Below are 21279 nucleotides of genomic sequence, written 5' to 3'. Positions count from 1 at the left end.
ACGACGAATATAGAAAACAAAAAGGACTCCACTATATGCAATAACATTCCGTTTTCATTCGTATAGGAAAAGGACAGAAAGAAATCTTTTACTTTTCTATCATTACTCAGATTTGAGTAGGGGAGAGTCGGCTATTGGTGCGCACCTAAGGCAAATTCAGGATATTTCAAAAACTTGAAAACATTTCAGTTTCCAAATTTTTTGAAGGTCCTACTTCAAGCTTAGGTATACTGGTATGGACCGCATTTAATGAATGGTTGGACAGTAGAAGAGTGAGAGGCGAAATTTCCAATTAGTGTATGGCGCACAATTGCCCGACCTATTCGCCTAATGGTGCGCAAATGTCACATAACTGTGCGCAATAATAGAACTTAAAAATGACCTTCGAAAATGTAGCTTATTGAACATAAATATTAAAGGAACAAACAAATATACGAAAAAAGATAAGAAACCAAGTTACAGATATTTAAAAACAATCTAATTGCAGAAGTAACAAATATATCCTTCTGGACTATCCTGTCGTATACACATGGCATGAAACCATTGACAGTATATCGAACACTTGCACCATACCACCTCGACTTTTTTGCTACCATCAGCACAATACACACAAGTCATTTTGATCTGACACGAGATCGTCCAACTTATCATCATGGCACATTTCACTTTCTGAAATAACTTCGAAGCTGTTGTGTACAAAAATTTTCCTTTTTGTACCATTTGTCAATTTCGTGGCTTTCTCTTTGCCCCTTTCTCTACTTTGCCGACGGTTGTTTAACGCTTGTTTACGTTTTATGACGCAGTCACAAAACGTAAAAAATGCCTTTATATACCTTGCCAGCTAATGGTGCGCGATGCGCACCGTTAGACGACGTTACACTTCACCACATAACACAAAATTTGATAAAAACAAAAAAGAATCGAGCAAACTAACTGTATCAGTGTTTAACGTGGTAAATAAATAAAGAATATAAGTACTATTTAAACTATATTTCTGTCAAGAAAAAAGTTATCGCTTATTTTTCCAGACAAACAAAACATGTAAACGATAACTGCCAACCGGTAAAGTATCTCCCAACGTTCGTTTGTGTCGGATAGATATGACAGTTGCTACTAGATGCCCCGACAATATAGTTTTTGCAATTTTATTAAATAGGAGATTAGAAACATTGATGCGCATAATTACCCGACGCACACCATTAGCCGACTCTCCCCTACTAGGAAGTTTCTTTCTGCCCTGTTCCTAGACGAATGAAAACGGAATGTGATTGCATAGAGTGGAGTCCTTTTTGTTTTCTATATTCGTCGTCTGCGGTCTTTTAAATTGTAACAGTCGCAGATTAAGGATGTACCAGAAAGAACTTTCAACAAAAAAACTTCAGATTTAAATAACTATTTACGATTTTAATTTTATTATAATGGTGAATTCTGCACCTGAGACTTTTCAATTTGTAAATAAATGAAGTCTTATGCGAGAGATAATTAGGTAAACATGTTTTTTTAGTGTGGGCCCAACGTTTAATACGAATTCAAATATAATTTTGTTGATATTTCTGACAACTTCAGCAGGTTGCTTCATTTCTACCAAAGTTAAGGGCATTTATAATTTCATTTCATATCATAAGGACATTTAAATTTTTAATGTAAACATTTCATAGACTTCAAAATAGAACTTCACATTTAAATTTTCTAATAAGATAATAAAAAATTTCAATTTAAAAAAGAATTAAAAAAAATAATAAAAATAATAATTAAAAAAAAATATTACTAAGTGGTTCTAATCTCCGAGTGTTGAATCGGGTTTAATTCCTACCGAAGTAAAAAAATAAAATAAAAAAATAATAAAAACAGAATTAGCACATTTGTATTTATTAACATAGTAAGTAGACAATATTATCTCTAAGCCTTATTTTTTATTATTCTTTATTAATAAGTGTATACTGTACAATTTTGTATGAAGGAATACTAATTTTATATGTAATTACGTGGCTAAAGGTTCTAAAGCAAGGCCAGAAAACAATACAAAAAAATTCAATTTTTATATCAATGTCTACGTAACAAGACATCTCGTAACACGATCAGTGGCGGATCCAGAAATTCTTTTGGGGGCCGGGTCATGGATCTTGAGGGTGATTTAATTACTTTTCTCTGATGTAAGGTCACTTAGTCTTACCACCCTAGGATAAGTGGGTTTTCAATTATTTTTTGGATGGGACTATTTTTTTTTTGTTTGACGGCTCTCGGTTTTTCTTTTTTTTTAGGATTATTGAATTGGATCCCCCTTGGATCCGCCCCTGAACACGACAGTTCGTAACTATACGACATATTCGTAACGGTACAATTCGAAACGGCAAAAATTGAATTATTCTGTTTATTTTTTTTAACGTGGGACATTGATACAATTTCATATTTCGTGGAGAAATAAATTTTTAAAATGATGTCTTAAAATAAATATAATCTATTACAGTAATGTAAATTGTATTAATTATTATAGTAAATACATTATTATTAAACAGTTTTTATTTGTTTCATTATTTTTCACACTTAGTTTTACTACTTTAGTGATAATTCGAAATAAAAAATTTAAAAATATTCTTTAATTGCCATATTAACAATACATATATGCAAAATATGTGTGAAATATATTTAAAAAGAAGTGGTCTTAAAAAAAGCACCACTACTTTTAGTATAGGAACATATGCAAAATGCATTTTTGTATAAATTCAGTAATAATAAATTTACTAAAAAAATCAAATATTGGCGTTACGAATTTGGCGCAGTTTAGTTTCAACATTCTCAAGTACAAGTGGAACAATTTGTCATGTCATGTTTTTGCAGAATTTTAAGAGGTTTTTGTGAAGTAAATAAACTTTATTTTGTATGTAAATTTGCAGAAAAATCAAAGTGATTCAGTGATTTACCTTGTCTTGTTGAATATGTGTTTGTTGTACAATAAATTGACCAAATTATGTTATAAATCCACAGTAAGTTGTTAATGGGCTGGTTTTTGCTTCCTTCTTTTTTGCTGACATCAATTAGTAGAGGCTAATTTAACTTGTTTCCAAATATAAGTTGGCCTTCAATAAGCATTATAGTCCAGGAATTTGGTTCAAAGTATTATAATGAATGGAAATTGTGGAAATTGTAAAAATCCTATGGGAGATAAATCTGTAGTGTGTGACAGCTGTCACATAATATTACATAATACTGAAGAGTGCACCAGTCTCAGTGCCAGTGAGTTACGTGCAGTGATCCTGCAGAAGAGATCTTTATACTTTTTCTGTACTGACTGTAGGCTTGCGTTTAAAAATGTGCCAAATCTTGTGAGGCAGATTGAAGCTCTTAAGGCAGAAGTTGGACAAATGAAAGTGGAAATTCAAAATCTAAAAGAAGAGAGGTCAAATCTTAGTGCAGAAGAAGTGATTACAGAAATACAGGAGAAACAAAAAACGAGCGAATAATCTCATGATCTTTAATTTTCCAGAAACAAATCATAACTCAGATGTTCAAGAAGTTCAGAGTTTCATATTGTTTCCAGTAGATGAGCAATATGGTTTTCAGAAACACAAATCATCGGAATTAAATCTTCTTTGCTATTTGGATGCGCTGTCGAGTGCTTTGGAGGGTGCATGGGTATCAAATTGATTCTATTTATACAGACTTCTCCAAGGCATTTGACAGGGTAAATCATGACATCCTATTGTCTAAATTAGAAGCTGCCGGAGTAAATGGGAAACTGCTTGAATGGCTGGAAAGCTACCTAATAGGAAGGCGCCAAGCAGTAAGGATCCAGGATTGTCTATCTCAGGATGTAGTTGTCAGTTCTGGCGTCCCTCAGGGTTCACATCTGGGTCCGCTATTATTTATTATATTTATAAATGATATTGCAGATATAAACTGTGATAAGCTTTTGTTTGCGAATGATTTAAAAATCTTTTCGAAAATATCTAGTCCTGACGATTCCGAAAATCTGCAATTTCAATTAAATAAAATACAGGATTGGTGTAAAGAAAATGAAATGGAGCTAAATGTCAAAAAGTGTCATAAAATTAGTTTTTATCAAGGTAGAACGTATACTCCGTTTGAATATAAACTTGATAACACACCACTAGATTGTGTTAATACAATAAGAGATCTTGGAATAATGTTTGACAAATCGCTAAAATTCGCAGATCATATCGATTCTATTATTTCAAAGGCATTACAGATGCTTGGCTTCATGAAACGAAACTGCTATGATTTTAAAAGTCCCAATACCCTAAAATTGTTATACTGTTCTGTTGTTAGACCTCACTTGGAATACTGTTGTAGTATTTGGTCACCGTACTATAATGTTTACGCAGAAAAAGTTCAAAATAAATTCCTTAGGTTTTTGGGATCTAAAATTAGAGCTATTAATGGGAGTAACAGGTTTTACAGTTATGAAGAAATTAGAGCATTTATAAATATCAATACCCTGGAAGAACGTCGTTATCACCATGATTTGAAAATTCTGTATAGTTTGTTAAATGGTACAGCAAATAGTAATTATTTATTGTCTAAGGTTGGTTTTAAAGTTCCTTCATACAGTACTCGAAATGCAGTTGAAACCACTTTTCATGTACCATTTCATCGATGTAATTATGGCCTCAATGAACCTATAACTAGAATGTTACGTCTAGCAAATCAAAATACTGAGAGGCCTAATTTTAGTTCCACACCTCTCCAATTTATACGCGACTTGCAACAAATTAATATTGCCTCTTAATTGTTTTGTTATGTCCACCTTTACCAGTCTGTTTCTAATTTGTTCTGTATGTAATTTATTTCTTTTAACTATTTTAACTATTATATTTTATGTGTTATATATGACTTATATTTAGTATACTAAATTGTTCCAAAATTTGTAAAAAATTGCAACTGTATTGGGCTTGTCCCGTGGAAATAAAAAAACAAAAACGAATATGTATAGTTACGAACTGACGCCGTTACGAATTGTCAGTTACCATTTGTCGGGTTACGAACTGTCGCGTTAGGAGATGTCATGGAACCCAATTTGAAACATATAGGACTTTTCAATGCTTCTCATTTGTTTCGAGCTTCTGCCATATATCGTATATTAATATTATACACGGATTATACGACATATGACAGAAGCTGGAAACAAATGAGAAGCGTTGAAAAGTACTATTGGAAGAGTGGTAGGTAACACTGATTGTTCGTCACGAATAAAATATACATTTTATGCCAGAAAACTAATAAAAAATTATAGTACTCACCCCGTACAAAATGTTCCTTTGAAGGGATATGCGAAATTGGGACACAAGCCTGCACAAAGTGCGGCCTTGATCAAAGGCCAGCAATTAGAGTTTTCGTTAAACCTTTGAAGATTGCTGGACTGAGGGAAAAACTCAAGTGAACGAATTTCACCGACCAGATTCTTTCTTGTGCTCAGTACAGAGTTCATCATTACATGGTTCACGTCGTATTCTCGGCAAAATCTCAATAAAGAGCCATTTGCCATCGATTCCTACAATGATAAGAAAATAATTACGGGTGTGGTAAGAAAATTAGTAGATTGTTATTTTATACAAGGTGAGTTATGAAAACGTTCTGTATTGTAATCCGAAAGGGTCTTTTTAATATAAATATACATTTTATAAGGATTTTAATAAATTTTTTGTGATTTATCGTATACAGTCGACTACAAAACATTCCTTTTCACCTTGTGGATTTTGTAAATTAAATAGTTCCAAAAATATTTGCAAAAAAGTCGTTTTCTAAATCTGTGATTCAATTTGCCAAACTTTTAATTCATAGTCAAATATGATTTTTTTTAATTAAAAATTAAGTAATTGTGTGACAAAAAAATAATATTTCAATTTATTTGCCTATTTGTCTAATTTGTAAAATCCTTATTAGGGTTTTCAAAAACCGTCTACAGGGTGAAATTTTTTCTATGAACAAAACGTACCAATTTTTTAAAACAGCTTAAATTTTTACCAGTTTGAATAAATCAGTTGATTAGGTTGTAGTAGTGTAACGTTTGACCAAAATATGAGGCACATTGAAATAATGACGAATAGAAATTTCAGTTAAAATTCACATCTCACCCTGTATATTATTCAACAATGAGAACAGATACTTTTTAATAGTCATTTGTTATTCCCCATAGGCTCTCCATACGAGGTAGGAGTATGTACAGTTCCTCATGACTCTCCCTGTATAAGGGCTTCTCTTTTTTATGAAAAAAAATCGAAAAAATCTGTTGATAGAAAAAAATTAAACTTTTTTAAGAAAAGAGGCAGTTTCTGGAGGCAATAAATAAACAAAGCAAGGCGGGAAGGAACATATATACCGATAAAACTTGTTAAATTAAGGATACACGTGCCCGAATATATAGCGAACATGAAGTTTAAAATAGACCTCTGCCGTGAGTCATAAAATCATGATCATTATGGATAACGACCCTTATTATAGTTGCCCAACATTGTAAGATTACAAAACAGCAGATATACCCTATTCCACGAATATACGACCCTCTTGGATTATCTCGACAACGAATATTTTGCTGTGTAAAATAAGAAGAATGAAAGTAAATTGAAAATTACATTGCTGTTTATTGGAATAATTATTAGAGCCATTTACTTTCGTACTTCCTATGTTGTACACTAAAATATTCGTTGTCGCGATAATCCAAGAGAGTCGTGTATTCGTGGAGTGACCCATATATTAATTGAAGGGTATAGAATCAAAACTCGCTTTCTCCATCCATGGCCGAAATTGAGTTTTTTATATTTTCTGCATCTGTTTGTTGAATCCTACACGAATCCAGACCTAGTTTAATTAAAAATTAGCTTTATCCAATACAAATTCAATGTTAAAAGTAGACTTTTGAATCAAACCCGTCTTTCTCCTATGACAGTTCTGCGTGAAACCCGTCTTTTTCCAACCGACCAATAGGAGGCGTGTAAAGTGAGTGGAGGGGACCCACACAAATATTAATTTTTAATACTAACTATATTGCATAGTTTTTTCTTTTAAAATAAGTAGTATTACAGTAATATTTTTTTTCTATTCATAATGGATGATCAAGTGACTCCTAGAGGACCTGGTAAAAAGGCAAGGAAAAGAACATCGATGAAAAATGAATGGGTAAAAACTAAGAAGAAAAAAAAACCTGTAAGTTGCGAATGTTACGGTTTTTAGGCATGATCTTCCAAGAACTATACCGTTATTGAAACCGATAAGATCTGTTTAGCACTATCAAGCTAATTACTTTTATTCTATTAAAATCGACAAAACACAAAAGTTGTAAAATTCCATCTCCAAAAAAGGAATTGTTTCAAAACTTGCTTTCTCCTAACGAGTTTGTTTCAAAACTTGCTTTCTCCAAAAGTTTGCTTCAAAACTCGCTTTCTCCAAACAAAAATGCCAATTCTTTAATTGCTGACCAAAGTTGGATTTCACTTATTAGGTAATATCAATTTCTATGGTTAAATTCTATAATATGAAATTTAAATCCGTGTGATATAGCACGATCAGGGAACACAAAATTTTACGAAAACCTCCAAAAAATAAAGGAAGGACGAAAATTTGGAAATAGGTAGGTAGTATTGTCTATTATTATATAAGAAAAAGTTTACAATTCTACATCCTCTCCATTTTACAAAAATTGGGAAATACGGGGTGAAAAATATTTTCTCGGGAGTGAAAAAATATACGTTCAAAATAGGCCCGGAATTGGATAAAATGACTAATTCTAAGCAACTTTTGTTCTATAGAGTTTTTTCACTAAGTCAATACTTTTCGAGTTATTTGCGAGTGAATATGTTCATTTTTAACAAAAAAAAACATGTTTTTGGACGGTTTTTCGCAGATAACTCAAAAAGTAAGTATTCTAGCGAAAAAATATTCTTAGTGAAAATATAGCTTATAAAAAATTGAAAAAAAATGGTGTACGTGTGAAGTCTGCAGACCCAGTAGAAGCAGAGTTGTAGCTAATGAAAAGTAGGTTCTTCTTCGTCAAATTCCAAATTGAAGATTTCAATGTGAAATAACCAAAAAACAGAGCACTTTTCGTGGAAAATTCATTATAACTTTTTTAAAGTGTTAAAAAAAAGGTTTATTTTTGTTTTTTAAAAAAACTTCTAACATTAAAAATAAGTAAGTTACGCTCAAAATATTGTTTGTCCCTTTTATTTTTTGGTACAAAAATCGCGAAAATCACCCCCTAATTAGCTTCCCAAATAAAATTAATCGTTGCCGCTTCACAAGTTACTTTACTTATGTATTATTTATTATTATCTATAAGTTTCATTGGTTCAAAGTTTTTTGAAAAAAATTGGGTTTAAAATACAATTTTTTAATTTTGAAAAAAAAATGAAATTGTTCATGGAATTAACTTAAAAATTATTAGTAATACCAACAATTTAAAGAGTAATAAAATGTACGTTTTGCTTTTCTGAATATTTTTTCTTTTTTGTTTCCTTGTTAGACAAAAATTGGTTATGCTATGGCTGTTCAAAATTTGCCTAAACTCGTGATTAGTTACTCGTTCAAGCCATTTTAACTACAGCTTTTTCAAAAATAAGCACTTTGAACCGATGAAACTTACAGATCATATAAATAATACAAACGCAAACTAACTTGTGAAGTAATGATAAAATCTATTTGTGATGCTAATTAGGGAGTGATTTGCGCGATTTTTTTACCAAAAAATAAAAGGGACCAACAATATTTTGAGCGTAACTCACTTACTTTTAATGTTACAAGTTTTTTTTAAAAACAAAAATAAACCATTTTTTAAACACTTTAAAAAAGTTGAAATGAATTGCTCCGTTTTTGGGTTATTTCACATTGAAATATTCGATTTGGAATTAGATGAAGAAGAACCTACTTTTCATTAGCTACAACTCAGCTTCTACTGGGTCTACAGACCTCAAGCATACACCATTTTTTTCAGTTTTTTATAAGCTATATTTTTGCAAGAATATTTTTTCGTTGAAATACTTACTTTTTGAGTTATCTCCGAAAAACCGTCCAAAAACATGTCTTTTTCTGTTAAAAATGAACATATTCACTTGCAAATAACTCGAAAAGTATTGACTTAGAGAAAAAACTCTATAGAACAAAAGTTGCTTAGAATTGGTCATTTTATCCAATTCCGGACTTATTTTGAATGTATATTTTTCACCTTCGAGAGGGGGTATTACCTTCCATTTTTGAAAAATGGAGGGGATGTAGAATTGTAAACTTTTTCTTATATAATAATAGACAATTTCAACTACCTATTCCCAAATTTTCATCCTTCCTTAATTTTTTTGTGGTCAGATTGTTCTTTGATCGGGCTAATAACTGTATTGGCTTGTTTTTTATAAGTTTTTAGCGATTTGTGACAAACGAAAATTTTGGAGAAAACGAGTTTTTATTCTATACCCCTCAACTATGCCACACAATTCTATTATAGCTATAAGAATATTATACACATATCGGAAAAGTCTACGGATATTTTATTACACAATAAAAATAAATTCATGTGGTCCTTTAATTTCAATTGAATTTGTACAGTTGCTCATCCTGTAGATATTTGTGAGTAAAACAAAACGGCAAAAGTGATAATGAATATTTGACAACGTTTTTAACAGGAGAGGAAACAATATGGTTTGTATACTGCAGTAAATATTCTGGTACTTTCGATTTTGTTCATGCTATGAAGTTCTTGTTTAGTTAGTGAATTGAAAATATTGTTTTTTATTATAGAGCAACGTCATTTTACTTTGGTTGAGATAAAGAGAGCTGTATGCCTTCTTCAAGGTGACATGCGACAAACTATATAGCTGAGCGCATGAGAGTCTCTCAAAATGTTATAAGTGAATTGTGGCGGCGTCTTTGTGACAATGGATGTCACCGATGAAATTCCTGTAGAAATATTAAAAATCCTGAATGATGAAAATATAGAATGTCTAACTAAATTATTTAACAAAATATACCACGACGGCCAACTCCCTGATGAATGGTTGAAATCTATCATTCTATCCTTACCCAAGAAAAATAATCCTAAATCTTGCGATGAATACCGATTAATTAGTCTTATGCCACACCTTAAAAATACTACTCAAAGTTATTCAACAGCGTATATATAAAAAATGTGAAGAACAATTAGACAACACACAGTTCGGATTTAGAGGTGGAATGGGAACAAGAGAGGCATTGTGCGCAATGACAGTACTATTACAAAAATGCATGGAATACAATAAAAACCTATTCATATGTTATATAGATTTCCAAAAGGCGTTTGACAGAGTTCAACATGGTAAACTCCTACATGCAATGAAACATATACAGCTAGATCCCATGTATATTAATTTAATCAAAAATCTATACTACAATCAAACAGCGGTCGTACGGGTAGAAGATAGTGAGACAAACCAAGTGGAAATTCAAAGAGGTGTCAGACAGGGATGCGTGCTGTCGCCACAATTATTCAATGTGTACTCCCAACTAATATTTCAGGAGGCACTATGGGAAAGAATTAAAGGTGTAAGGATTGGAGGAAGCATCATTAATAACATACGATTTGCAGACGATACCGCAATCATGGCAGAGAATATAGACGATTTACAAATTCTCCTAGATATCATTAACAGAGAAAGCAAAAAGATGGGACTAACAATGAATAGAAATAAAACCAAATTCATGGTGATCTCAAAAAACCCTGTTGACAACATACATCTGACATTGGAGGGTAAACCGATAAAAAGGGTCGAGAAGTATAAATACCTAGGAGCAATTATAAACTCACAATTAGATCAAGATGAGGAGATAAAGGTCAGAATAGAAATAGCTCGAAAAGGATTTATAAAATTCAAGTCAATGTTTACAAATAAGAAATTGAGTATGGACATTAGATTGAGGTTCGTCGAATGTTATGTTTGGTCGAAACTACTATATGGTGTAGAAGCTTGAACTCTAAAAGCACAATCCGTAAAAAAATTGGAGGCATTCGAAATGTGGCTATATAGGCGTATTCTGAAAATTCCTTGGACTGCAAAAGTCTCAAACGAAGAAGTGTTAAGAAGAATTGGACATGGCAGGAAGCTTATGAACACAATTAAAATAAGAAAAATATCGTATCTGGGTCACATACTTCGTAACGATAAATACTCTCTGCTACACGTCATCATGCAAGGAAGAGTAGAGGGGAAAAAGGCTTGGGAAGAAAGAAGAAATCTTGGCTGAGGAATATCAGAGATTGGACCAACCTCAGTGTTGAACAGATATTTCACGTTGCAAAAGACAGAGAAGCGTTTAAAAAAGTGATCGCCAATCTTCATTAGAATACGGCATAAGAAGAAGAAGGATGTCACGGCTTGAAGACAACCAAAAATTACAGCACCTGAATTGATTAGCGACTTGCAGCGGGCACACCAGGTAACCATAGGCCGTGATATTGCAAGAAATCGTCTCCACGAAACCAATCTCCACAGTCGAAGGCCATTAAGATGTCCACCTATCTCCAGATAGTCTAAGAGCTAGTGAATCCTCCGACTAACGGTCGTCCTGTAAGGCTAGAAATTTTTCTAGTGATAATTCATAGCACACCAAGGCTAAAAACCATGACCTGGCAGGCCTCAGCGGTGCACGTGTATCTACCAGGTGAATCGAAAAGTGCAAATTTAGGGGATAAAATAAACTTTCTCCTGTAAGGTTTAAATTTAAGTATGTGTTTGAGTAAGTCATTTAGAAGAAATGTGTACAATGACAGGCGATTCTGAAGAGCATAAGACCTTGCCAGGCGAGGGGAAAGATTCGGGGTTTTTCCTAAAATTATTCTTTTTGCATCGAACAAATTTTTTTTAGGTTTTTTGAATCATTACAAACAGAAAACGTCTTTAGCGATTTTTCTCTTAAGTTAATAGTTTTTGTTATATAAGCGATTGAAAATTTTGAAAATTGCGTAATCGGCCATTTTTAACCCTAAATCGGACATTTATCTAAAAATTTAAATGTTGCCAAGGTACGTAGATATTCTTTAAACATTGATTGATTAAATCCTGAAGAGTTTTTTGCAATAAAATATCGAAATCTCCTTTGTTTTTTAATTGCTAATCAAGCGGGCGCGACACTGTAGTGTGAGGACGTTTGAGTTTGCATAAATTCATTATCTCGAGAATGGGCAAATTTCAAGAGAAATCCTCAGACAGGTCGATTTTTATTTTTGAATTAGGACTTTTTGGCATATATATAATACTAGTGACGTCATCCATCTGGGCGTGATGACGTATTCGATGATTTTTTTAGATAAGAGTAGGGGTTGTGTGATAGCTCATTTGAAAGGTTATTTAATTCTCTATTCAGTAATATAAACAATAACATAATTATTTATACAGGGTGTACAAAAATTTTTTTTTTATTTGTCAAATTTAATCAAAGTAAATTAAAAAAAAAAATTTTTTGTACATCCTGTATAAATAATTATATTAATGTTTATATTAGTGAATAGAGAATTAAATAACCTTTCAAATGAGCTATCACACAACCCCTACTCTCATTTAAAAAAATCATCGATTACGTCATCACCCTCAGATGGATGACGTCACTAGTATTATATATATGCCAAAAAGTCCTAATTTAAAAATAAAAATCGACCTGTCTGAGGATTTCTCTTGAAATTTGCCCATTCACAAACGTCCTCACTTATACTACAGTGTCGCGCCCGCTTGATTAGCAATTAAAAAACAAAGGCGTTTCCGATATTGTATTGCAAAAAACTCTTTGGGATTTCATCAATCAATGTTTAAAGAATATCTACCTACCTTGGCAACATTGAAATTTTTAGATAAATGTCCGATTTAGGGTTAAAAATGGCCGATTACGCAATTTTCAAAATTTTCAATCGCTTATATAACAAAAACTATTAACTTAAGAGAAAAATCACTAAAGACCTTTTCTGTTTGCAATGATTCAAAAAACCTAAAAAAAATTTTCGATGCAAAAAGAATAATTTTAGGAAAAACCCCGAATCTTTCCCCTCGCCTGGCAAGGTCTTATGCTCTTCGGAATCGCCTGTCATTGTACACATTTCTTCTAAATGACTAACTCAAACACATACTTAAATTTAAACCTTACAGGAGAAAGTTTATTTTACCCCCTAAATTTGCACTTTTCGATTCACCTGGTAGATACACGTGCACCGCTGATGCCTGCCAGGTCATGGTTTTTAGCCTTGGTGTACTATGAATTACCACTAGAAAAATTTCTAGCCTTACAGGACGACCGTTAGTCGAAGGGTTCACTAGCTCTTAGACTAAGAGAGCTCTTAGACTAAGAGAGTGGTGTCAAGAATATAAAAACTGCGATGCAAATGATTGAGCTAGTTTTATTTTTAATAAATATATATTAAATTGTACTTAAAGACATTCTCGTTATTTTTTAAATTACAACAAATTTTCTTGCATATTAAATACTACTAATTACTGAAAATCGATTATTATTTATCCAAAACAGTCAAAGAAGGAATTACGACTCTTTCTAAAAATATCCCTAGACTTTTCCGATGTGTGTATACATATTTAATTGTCTTAGCATTAATCCTGAATCTTACTTACCTGCCATTTTTTGAAAATCTCGATATAAAATAGGTGAGAGCTCATGTACCCGTCGACCAATGTTTGTCTGTTTTTTCTTATAAAATCTACTTCATGGGTGCACCATTGCAGTAAATATCTAGAAACATTTTATATTATCAAAAATTGTTTAAAATATCACTATCAGCGTCAACCAATCGACGAGGCAATGCTACAAATATGTAGTGTAATTTTATGTAGTTCTAAGAAATTATCCCTTATAGTCATCATCAATGGCGCTACAACTCTTCGTGAGTCTTTGCCACGTTTACTATTGCCTTCCATGTTTGTCGGTCCTGTGTCACCAATTCCCATTGTCGCACTCCCATTTTCTCTAGATCTTCTTTGACTGCATCTTTCCACCTTTTTCTAGGCCGACCTACAGACTTTCTTCCATCTGGCCTTTCCCAGAACACATTGTTTATAAGGCGATTGTCGTTACTGCGTATCACATGCCCTGCCCATCTGAGTCTATTAGCCTTTATATATCTGACTAGATTTTATTTTCCGAATAGAGACTCTAGCTCGTTATTGTATCTGCGCCTCCATTCGTTTGTCACGCTGTCTCTGCAAGGGCCATATATCATTCGAAGGATCTTCCATACGCGACTGCTGGCCGTATTATGGTCTTATATATCTGGATTTTTGCCCCTCGTGAAAGAAGTTTTGACTTCATTAGATGTTGCATTGCAAAGAAAGATCTGTTTCCTGCCATTATTCTCGTTTCAACTTCTGGCTCTAATTTGTTGTCATTTGTGATTGTTGCTCCTAGATATTTAAATTCTTTAACCACTTCGAAGTTGTGATCGTTTGTAGTAATATTTTGCCTTATTCGCCGTTGGTCTTGTTTTAAGACGACCGTGTATTTTGTTTTGTCTTTATTTATTTTTAGACCGATGTTTAATGCAGCTTCTTTAAAGCTCGAGAAATCCCTCATGGGTTTATGTTTAATTCTCGTTATGTGTTGACAATGTAATAGTTGAAATGGTCGAATTTTTAACTACATATAATTATGGTTTGTTTTTACACCAACAGGAGTAAATTAAAAAGACAGATTCACACCCAAGAAAATCACTAGAAAAATCATCAAATGCATCTTCTTTTTTGGTTGATCATATCGGCGTTCTTTGGTAATCCATAAATATTATATTATACTTATACGTCGCTAAAGAGTTCTAAAAACAACTGTTTTTTTTTATATAAAAGCAGACTAAAAATCTAAAAATCAAAGGAATAACGCAGAAAACTCAAAAAAATGCTGATATAACTTAATTAACCTATGAAATGCCAATCGTGTCAAAATTTCATAAATGTCATTGGTGTCAAAATTTTATAACAGTGGAGTAAACTTGCCAGAGGTTGGACCAATTACAAACAAGCATTACGGCGCGGTAAATTTGAATTACTCCTCCTGGTTTAAAAACAGACCATAATCAGAATTAAAGTGGCTTTAGTCATTAATACATGAATTCACGACTAGGAGCAGAGCTAATTTAAAAAAATAAGTCACTTTTTGTTTTGTGACTGAACAACTTAACATTTTATTCAGTGAAAAAAGATGAATGCATTTTAAGTGCTATTAGTGAAATCAAAGACATACTAATTAGTTATTATTGTTATTGAAAATTGTGTTAGGGCTTTTACTACATTAGGTATAGTTCTTCCATTGTATCTTTGCACATGAATGCAATTTTTTTTGGTTTCTTTTTTACCTACAGAAACTCTTATCGCAAAATTAAGCCGCTTGTCCATAGAAACCACAATAAGTTAAATAAGAATAAACAATACAGCATGGTCTTTGATACCTTGTTTACTATGAATTTTGACGTTTATCATTTTCAGTGACAGTGAAATTAGCGCATTTGTTGTGTTTATTGGAATTTATAACTTATAGGGGAGTGCATATAGATTTTCACTTCGGAAAAAAATCAAACAAGATAGAACTTTTTGAAATTTCATTAAGAAATGTTTAATAAACAACATATCAAAAAGTTCTACTCGAGAAGTGGGTGCTTCATTTTTTATTAAACACATGAACTACGAAGTTTGATGTTTTTTTAAATAACTCCGAATATATAAATTTTAAAACAAAACTGACTTGACCATTGAAAAATTCAGAAAGTTTTACAAAAAAAAAACCTTATATAAAGAATTTTCTAAAATTAAATCTGTATCTTCTATAATTTTTTATTTATAACGCTAAAGTCACCCTTCTCACAAACATTGGCGCACTCTAAACTAGCGTACGGCGAAGTGCACGGTTGAGTTTTTTTAATGTAATTCTTTAACTAATGGATCAAATGAAATTTTACGAATTGAACCTAAAAGAAGAATAATTAAGCTATATTATGGTTATAATAAAAAGAAATAAAATGCATGGGCATAAGTACGGTGGGGGCGGAAAGTGAGCCTTACATGAATTTTGTTTAAAAATGAGTTAAAAATGTGTAACTAATACAATTTTTCTTATAAAACCCTCAATTTTGCACAACTTACCTTTCAAGCATCGTACTAAATGATGTTTCATTCAAAAAAATCTCAAAAATTAAATTCAAATGATATGACGCCTTAAAAAAATGTAATTTTTGAAATCTTCGTAGTTTTATAGAATTACCACCACTTTAACACGGTATTACTCAAGTTTGAACAGATCTATTAAAGTTTTATACGTGCTTTTTTAAAGGTTAGGATGTAATCTTTAAAATGCAGTAAATTATTTTACTTTAGAAATGAAATAGACTATTTCTTTTTGAGAAAATTAAGGAAGATAACAAAAATGTAATACAAAAACCGAAAATTACCAGCTAAAAAATGTTTATTAGGGTGTTTCATTGGGAAACGGAAATACTTTAGTGGTGAATAGAGGTCACCGAGTCGGTTCTAGATATACTACATTTTTTGCCCTACCGACTTTTATAACCGAGTTACAGGGTGTTTTATCGATTTTGACCATTTCTTTCCTAAGCCATAACTTTAGAACCACCCTGTATATTTTTTTGATATTTGGTACACATATGTCTCATTTAAAACCCAAACGACTGACATACTAACCATAAGAAAAATCCAGGTCCGGATTAACAAAAAATTATAAAGTAATTATGACCTTAAAACAACACCCTGTATATTCAAATTTTGAAAATCTGTTTGCATATTTGAAAAGAGCACAAAAAAGTAGATTTAATGGTTTGCTTTAATTTTTCGGCCAGACAATTTTATGACTTTAATTTTGAAATTATATTGAATTTTTTAAGAACTCTGACATTAAAAAGCAGATATTATTAACTTTTAGTTATAAATTATTAAAGTTAATGAATAAATACTCATTTTAAAAATAACCAATACTTATTTACCACATTGGAACGACCCAATTACTAATGACAAGAAAAATCCAGGACCGGATTAACAAGAAAATATAAAGTAATTGTGATCTTGAAACAACACCCTGTATATTGAAATTTTGAAAATTTGTTTGCGTATTTTAAAAGTGCATAAAAACTGCTTAAAAGGTGCATGTCAAATTTTTGCGCAGATAATTTAATTACGGCATTTTTGAAATCATATTGATTAATTGTGTCAAGGTCACAAGAAGCTGCCAGAAAAATGAAGAACAATCCCAATGTAATTAGCAAATCTATTCGAAATCTTTTAAAACGAGCAAGGAAATGCATCGAACAAAATGGCAGACATTTTAAGCAATTGTTATATTTCAAATATGTTTAATTTATCTTAAATTGTTGAATTGTTTAAACGAATTCTTTTTTTATTAGATATAGCTGTTTTTTTAATTCTTTACTAAATTATTAAAATATCCCAATTCTCGCAATTCTAATTTTTAATGATGTGCATACAGCTACAAATCCAGAGAATCCATGAAGCCAACGTAGTAAATAAGTATTAGGTATTTTTAAAATAAGTGTTCATTCATTAACATTAAATTATTAAAAGTTAATAATATCTAGTTTTTAATCTCAGAGTTCTTTAAAATTTCAATATAATTTCAAAATTGATGTAATTAAATCAACGGCGAAAAAATTAAAATAAACCTTTAATCACAGTTTTTTATGCTATTTTAAAATGCGATGGCAAATTTTAAAAATTTCAATATACAGGGTGTTGGTTCAAGGTCACAATTACTTTATATTTTTTTGTTAATCCGGACCTGCATTTTTCTTGTCATTAGTAATTGGGTCGTTCCAATGTGGTGAATAAGTATTGATTAGTTTTAAAATGAGTATTTATTCATTAACTTTAATAATTTATAACTAAAAGTTAATAATACCTGCTTTTTAATGTCAGTGTTCTTAAAAAATTCAATATAATTTAAAAATTAAAGTCATAAAATTGTCTGGCCGAAAAATTGAAGAGAACCATTAAACTTACTTTTTTGTCCTCTTTTCAAATATGCAAACAGATTTTCAAAATTTGAATATACAGGGTGTTGTTTTAAGGTCACAAGTACTTTATAATTTTTTATTAATCCGGACCTGGATTTTTCTTATGGTTAGTATGTCGGTCGTTTGGGTTTTGAATGAGACATATCTGTACCAAATATCAAAAAAATATACAGGGTGGTTCTAAAGTTATGGCTTAGGAAGGAAATGGTCAAAATCGATAAAACACCCTGTAACTTAGTTATAAAAGTCGGTAGGGCAAAAAATGTAGTATATCTAGAACCGGCTCGGTGACCACTATTCACCGTTAAAGTATTTCCGTTTCCCAATGAAACACCCTGTATAAAGTGATCAAAACTTTTTTCTGTAAAACTTACCTAAAATACATTTAATAATAAGCTTCAACAATAATAAATGTTCAGCAAAAAATTTTTTTTAGCTCTTATACAGTATGTCTGCGTAACTTGGAACCTATTGATAACTTTTTTATTATCAGTTTTACGAAAAAAAGTTATTCTTTATAAAATACTCTGCATCGTATATAATCTAAGATGTAATCATCAAATATCAAATTTAATGAATTTTATACGAGATATGTCAAAAAATATGAATTTCACGCAAGAGTAAAGTATCGTTAAATTTCACAATATCGAAAATTGTTATAAAGAAAAGTTGTTTGGAATTAAAAAATTTGTTTTAGTGTTCAATTACATCCTTCTAATTAAAATATTGTGAATAATAAAGGCACTTAACTCTTAAGAAAAATTCATATTTTTTACATATGTACCTCGTATAAAATTAAAAAAGTTTAATATCTGATGGTTGTATCTTAGATTTTAGACCAGGGAGAGCATTTTATGAAGAATAACTTTTTTTCGTAAAAGTGATAATAAAATAGTTATCATAATTGTAATAAAATGATGATGAGTAACCGTAATTTGAGAAAAAATTTTTCGATTAGAGTAATGTAATTGTATATTTAAACATAGTTTTTAATTTCAAACAACTTTTCATAATAGAATTTTTTGATATTCTGAAATATAAAGGTACTTTACTCTTTAACGAAATTCATATTTTTGACATAACTCGTATAAAATTGATAAAATTTGATATCTGATGGTCGAGTTTTAGATTTTTGACTATCCAGAGCATTTTATGAAGAATAACTTTTTTTCGTAAAATTGATAATAAAAAAGTTTTCCATGTGGTTCCTAGCTACGCAGACATAAGAGCTTCTGTACAAGAATTTTCAAATTGAAATGCCATATTCGGATTCAGTATAATCAAAAACAAAATAAAAACATATTTGATCAAAGTAAAATGATGAATTTAACGATATTTTTAAAATTATTAATACAAAACAATTGTTATTGTTTAAACAATTAACAAACAATTAGCGGCCAAATCCGTGAGTAGAACTTTTTACTTTAACATGTATACAAACTAACAAAAAAAGTTTTAGAAAAATATAAGCTTATTTGAATTTTTTCGAAACAATGCATGTTTTCGTTCTAATTGCACTCCCCTATTATATTGTTATACATATAACAATATAACGATATTATGCATCGATGTACGTTTCACTTAATGTTTTGATTTAGCTTGTTTGCAAATGGGTCGTGGCGTTTGTGCAAAGATATAATGGAACAACTATACATTAGTGTTAATACAGTAAAAAAACTCGCATAAAAGTATGTATTGAACAATATGTGGATGTAGATACTTACTTCCGAGACAAAAATGCTGCTATAGTGAGAACAGGGTCGATACATCTAAATACTATCGACGATATTACCATTTTTCCTATACGAGGTTCCACGCTGAGTCCTCTCAAATGAATTCCAAGGTTTGTTAGATTTTCCCTTTCGTCTAGAGCTCCCATAAGTTGTAGCTTTTCTATCGCCTGGTCAATGAGGGCACTTGATGATGTTGTTATTAATGCTGAGAGAAATTTTTGTATCCTTGAAATTTCAGGGGCCCACATCTTAGTTTGTAGACACAGTTCCTAAAAAAGGCAAAAAACATTTGATTTTCAATGAGTTTAATAATTCGTATCTATCTATTCAGGCTTGCATTCTGAATGCTGCCCTGCCACTCTTCATTTACTTTCACTCCTGGATGGAAGAAGAAGAAGAAGTAAGATTAAATAATTTTTATATTTACTTTGTGTTTAATACAATAAGCTTCAAGGTGAATACAAGCACAATGATGGAGAGAAAAGATTAAATGAACTAATAAAATCAATTATTGGAAGATGAATATTTATACAGGGTGTGTAAAAACAGGGTTGTCTTTTGTTACGGCTAAACTATAGAGTATATAAAAAATTTTTATAACAAAACTGATGTATATCTATAGGGAACATCCATAAACTACGTCGTTGAAAAGGGGGAGGAGGGGTCTTTGCTTATTACGACGGTATACGACAGGGGGAGGGGCCTATTTTAGAATTAAAAAGAATTAGTAGGTATATTACTTTTATCGCATACTTTTCATTTCGTTTTTATCACTCACAGCCTTAATAATATTGCTAGCAGTTTTGTACAGAATAACAAACAATAAAATATTGTTCTATGTATTTAAACAAACGCTTCTATACACAACAACGTCTGGAAGCAATTAATATTAAACTGTTCATTTATTTACTGATTATTCTGTGTGAAACAATTCTACAAGAATGAATAGAAATAAAATATTCTATTTTATTTAGTTAGTACATTGTATTTATATTTAATAAAAGAAATGGTATTGAAATCAAAACAAAATAAGTATCAAGATTTATATATGATGCAGTTAAGAAAGCATATCGGAACTCCGATAAAAGTATTGTCTTTTGTCCCAATAAAGCTAATTAGTTGTACAGTGAATTGTGAGAAAAAAGTACGCGGATATTAATGAGCTACATAGTAAGTAAATAAACTTTGATAGCTAACTTTAAAAAATCCAGAAATATCATGGAACTTTAAAAAAAATCACTAAAAAGGGGGTCATGAGTTGCAATTGCGACGTCGGTATGGGGGGGGGGGGTCAACTGTAAACGACGCTTTACGACGGAAGGGGGAGGGTATTTCGAAAGTCCGAAATTTTTACGACGTAGTTTATGGATGTTCCTGCATTAAATTTAAAATTATTTTCAAGTATACAGGATCAGTCAGAACAACGTAATGAAGCAAAGCTGTGATTTTTTAATGGAGCAAATTGTATATTCAAGCATTTTTGAATATATATTTTTTTTTAATTTGAGAGTGTAAAAGGTTTTATAGCTCTAAAGTCAAAAATTT

At 31.2% G+C, this 21279-nt stretch overlaps 1 protein-coding gene across 1 annotated transcript in view; it reads right to left on the bottom strand.

Annotated features, from left to right (window-relative positions):
- Positions 1-21279, bottom strand: part of LOC114346629 (3'-5' RNA helicase YTHDC2-like) — a 77051-nt gene that overhangs the window by 45246 nt on the left and 10526 nt on the right. Inside the window, exons 2-4 of the mRNA XM_050641976.1 lie at positions 19726-20003; positions 13590-13707; positions 5259-5509 (exon numbers count right to left, since the gene is read on the bottom strand). Of these exons, the coding sequence (XP_050497933.1) occupies positions 5259-5509; positions 13590-13707; positions 19726-20003 (647 nt within the window). The remainder of the gene's footprint in view (positions 1-5258; positions 5510-13589; positions 13708-19725; positions 20004-21279) is intronic.

The sequence above is a fragment of the Diabrotica virgifera genome, chromosome 1, assembly GCF_917563875.1.
Source record: "Diabrotica virgifera virgifera chromosome 1, PGI_DIABVI_V3a".
In the NCBI taxonomy this organism is placed as follows: Eukaryota; Metazoa; Arthropoda; class Insecta; order Coleoptera; family Chrysomelidae; genus Diabrotica; species Diabrotica virgifera.
This window is presented reverse-complemented; position numbering and strand designations above follow the sequence as displayed.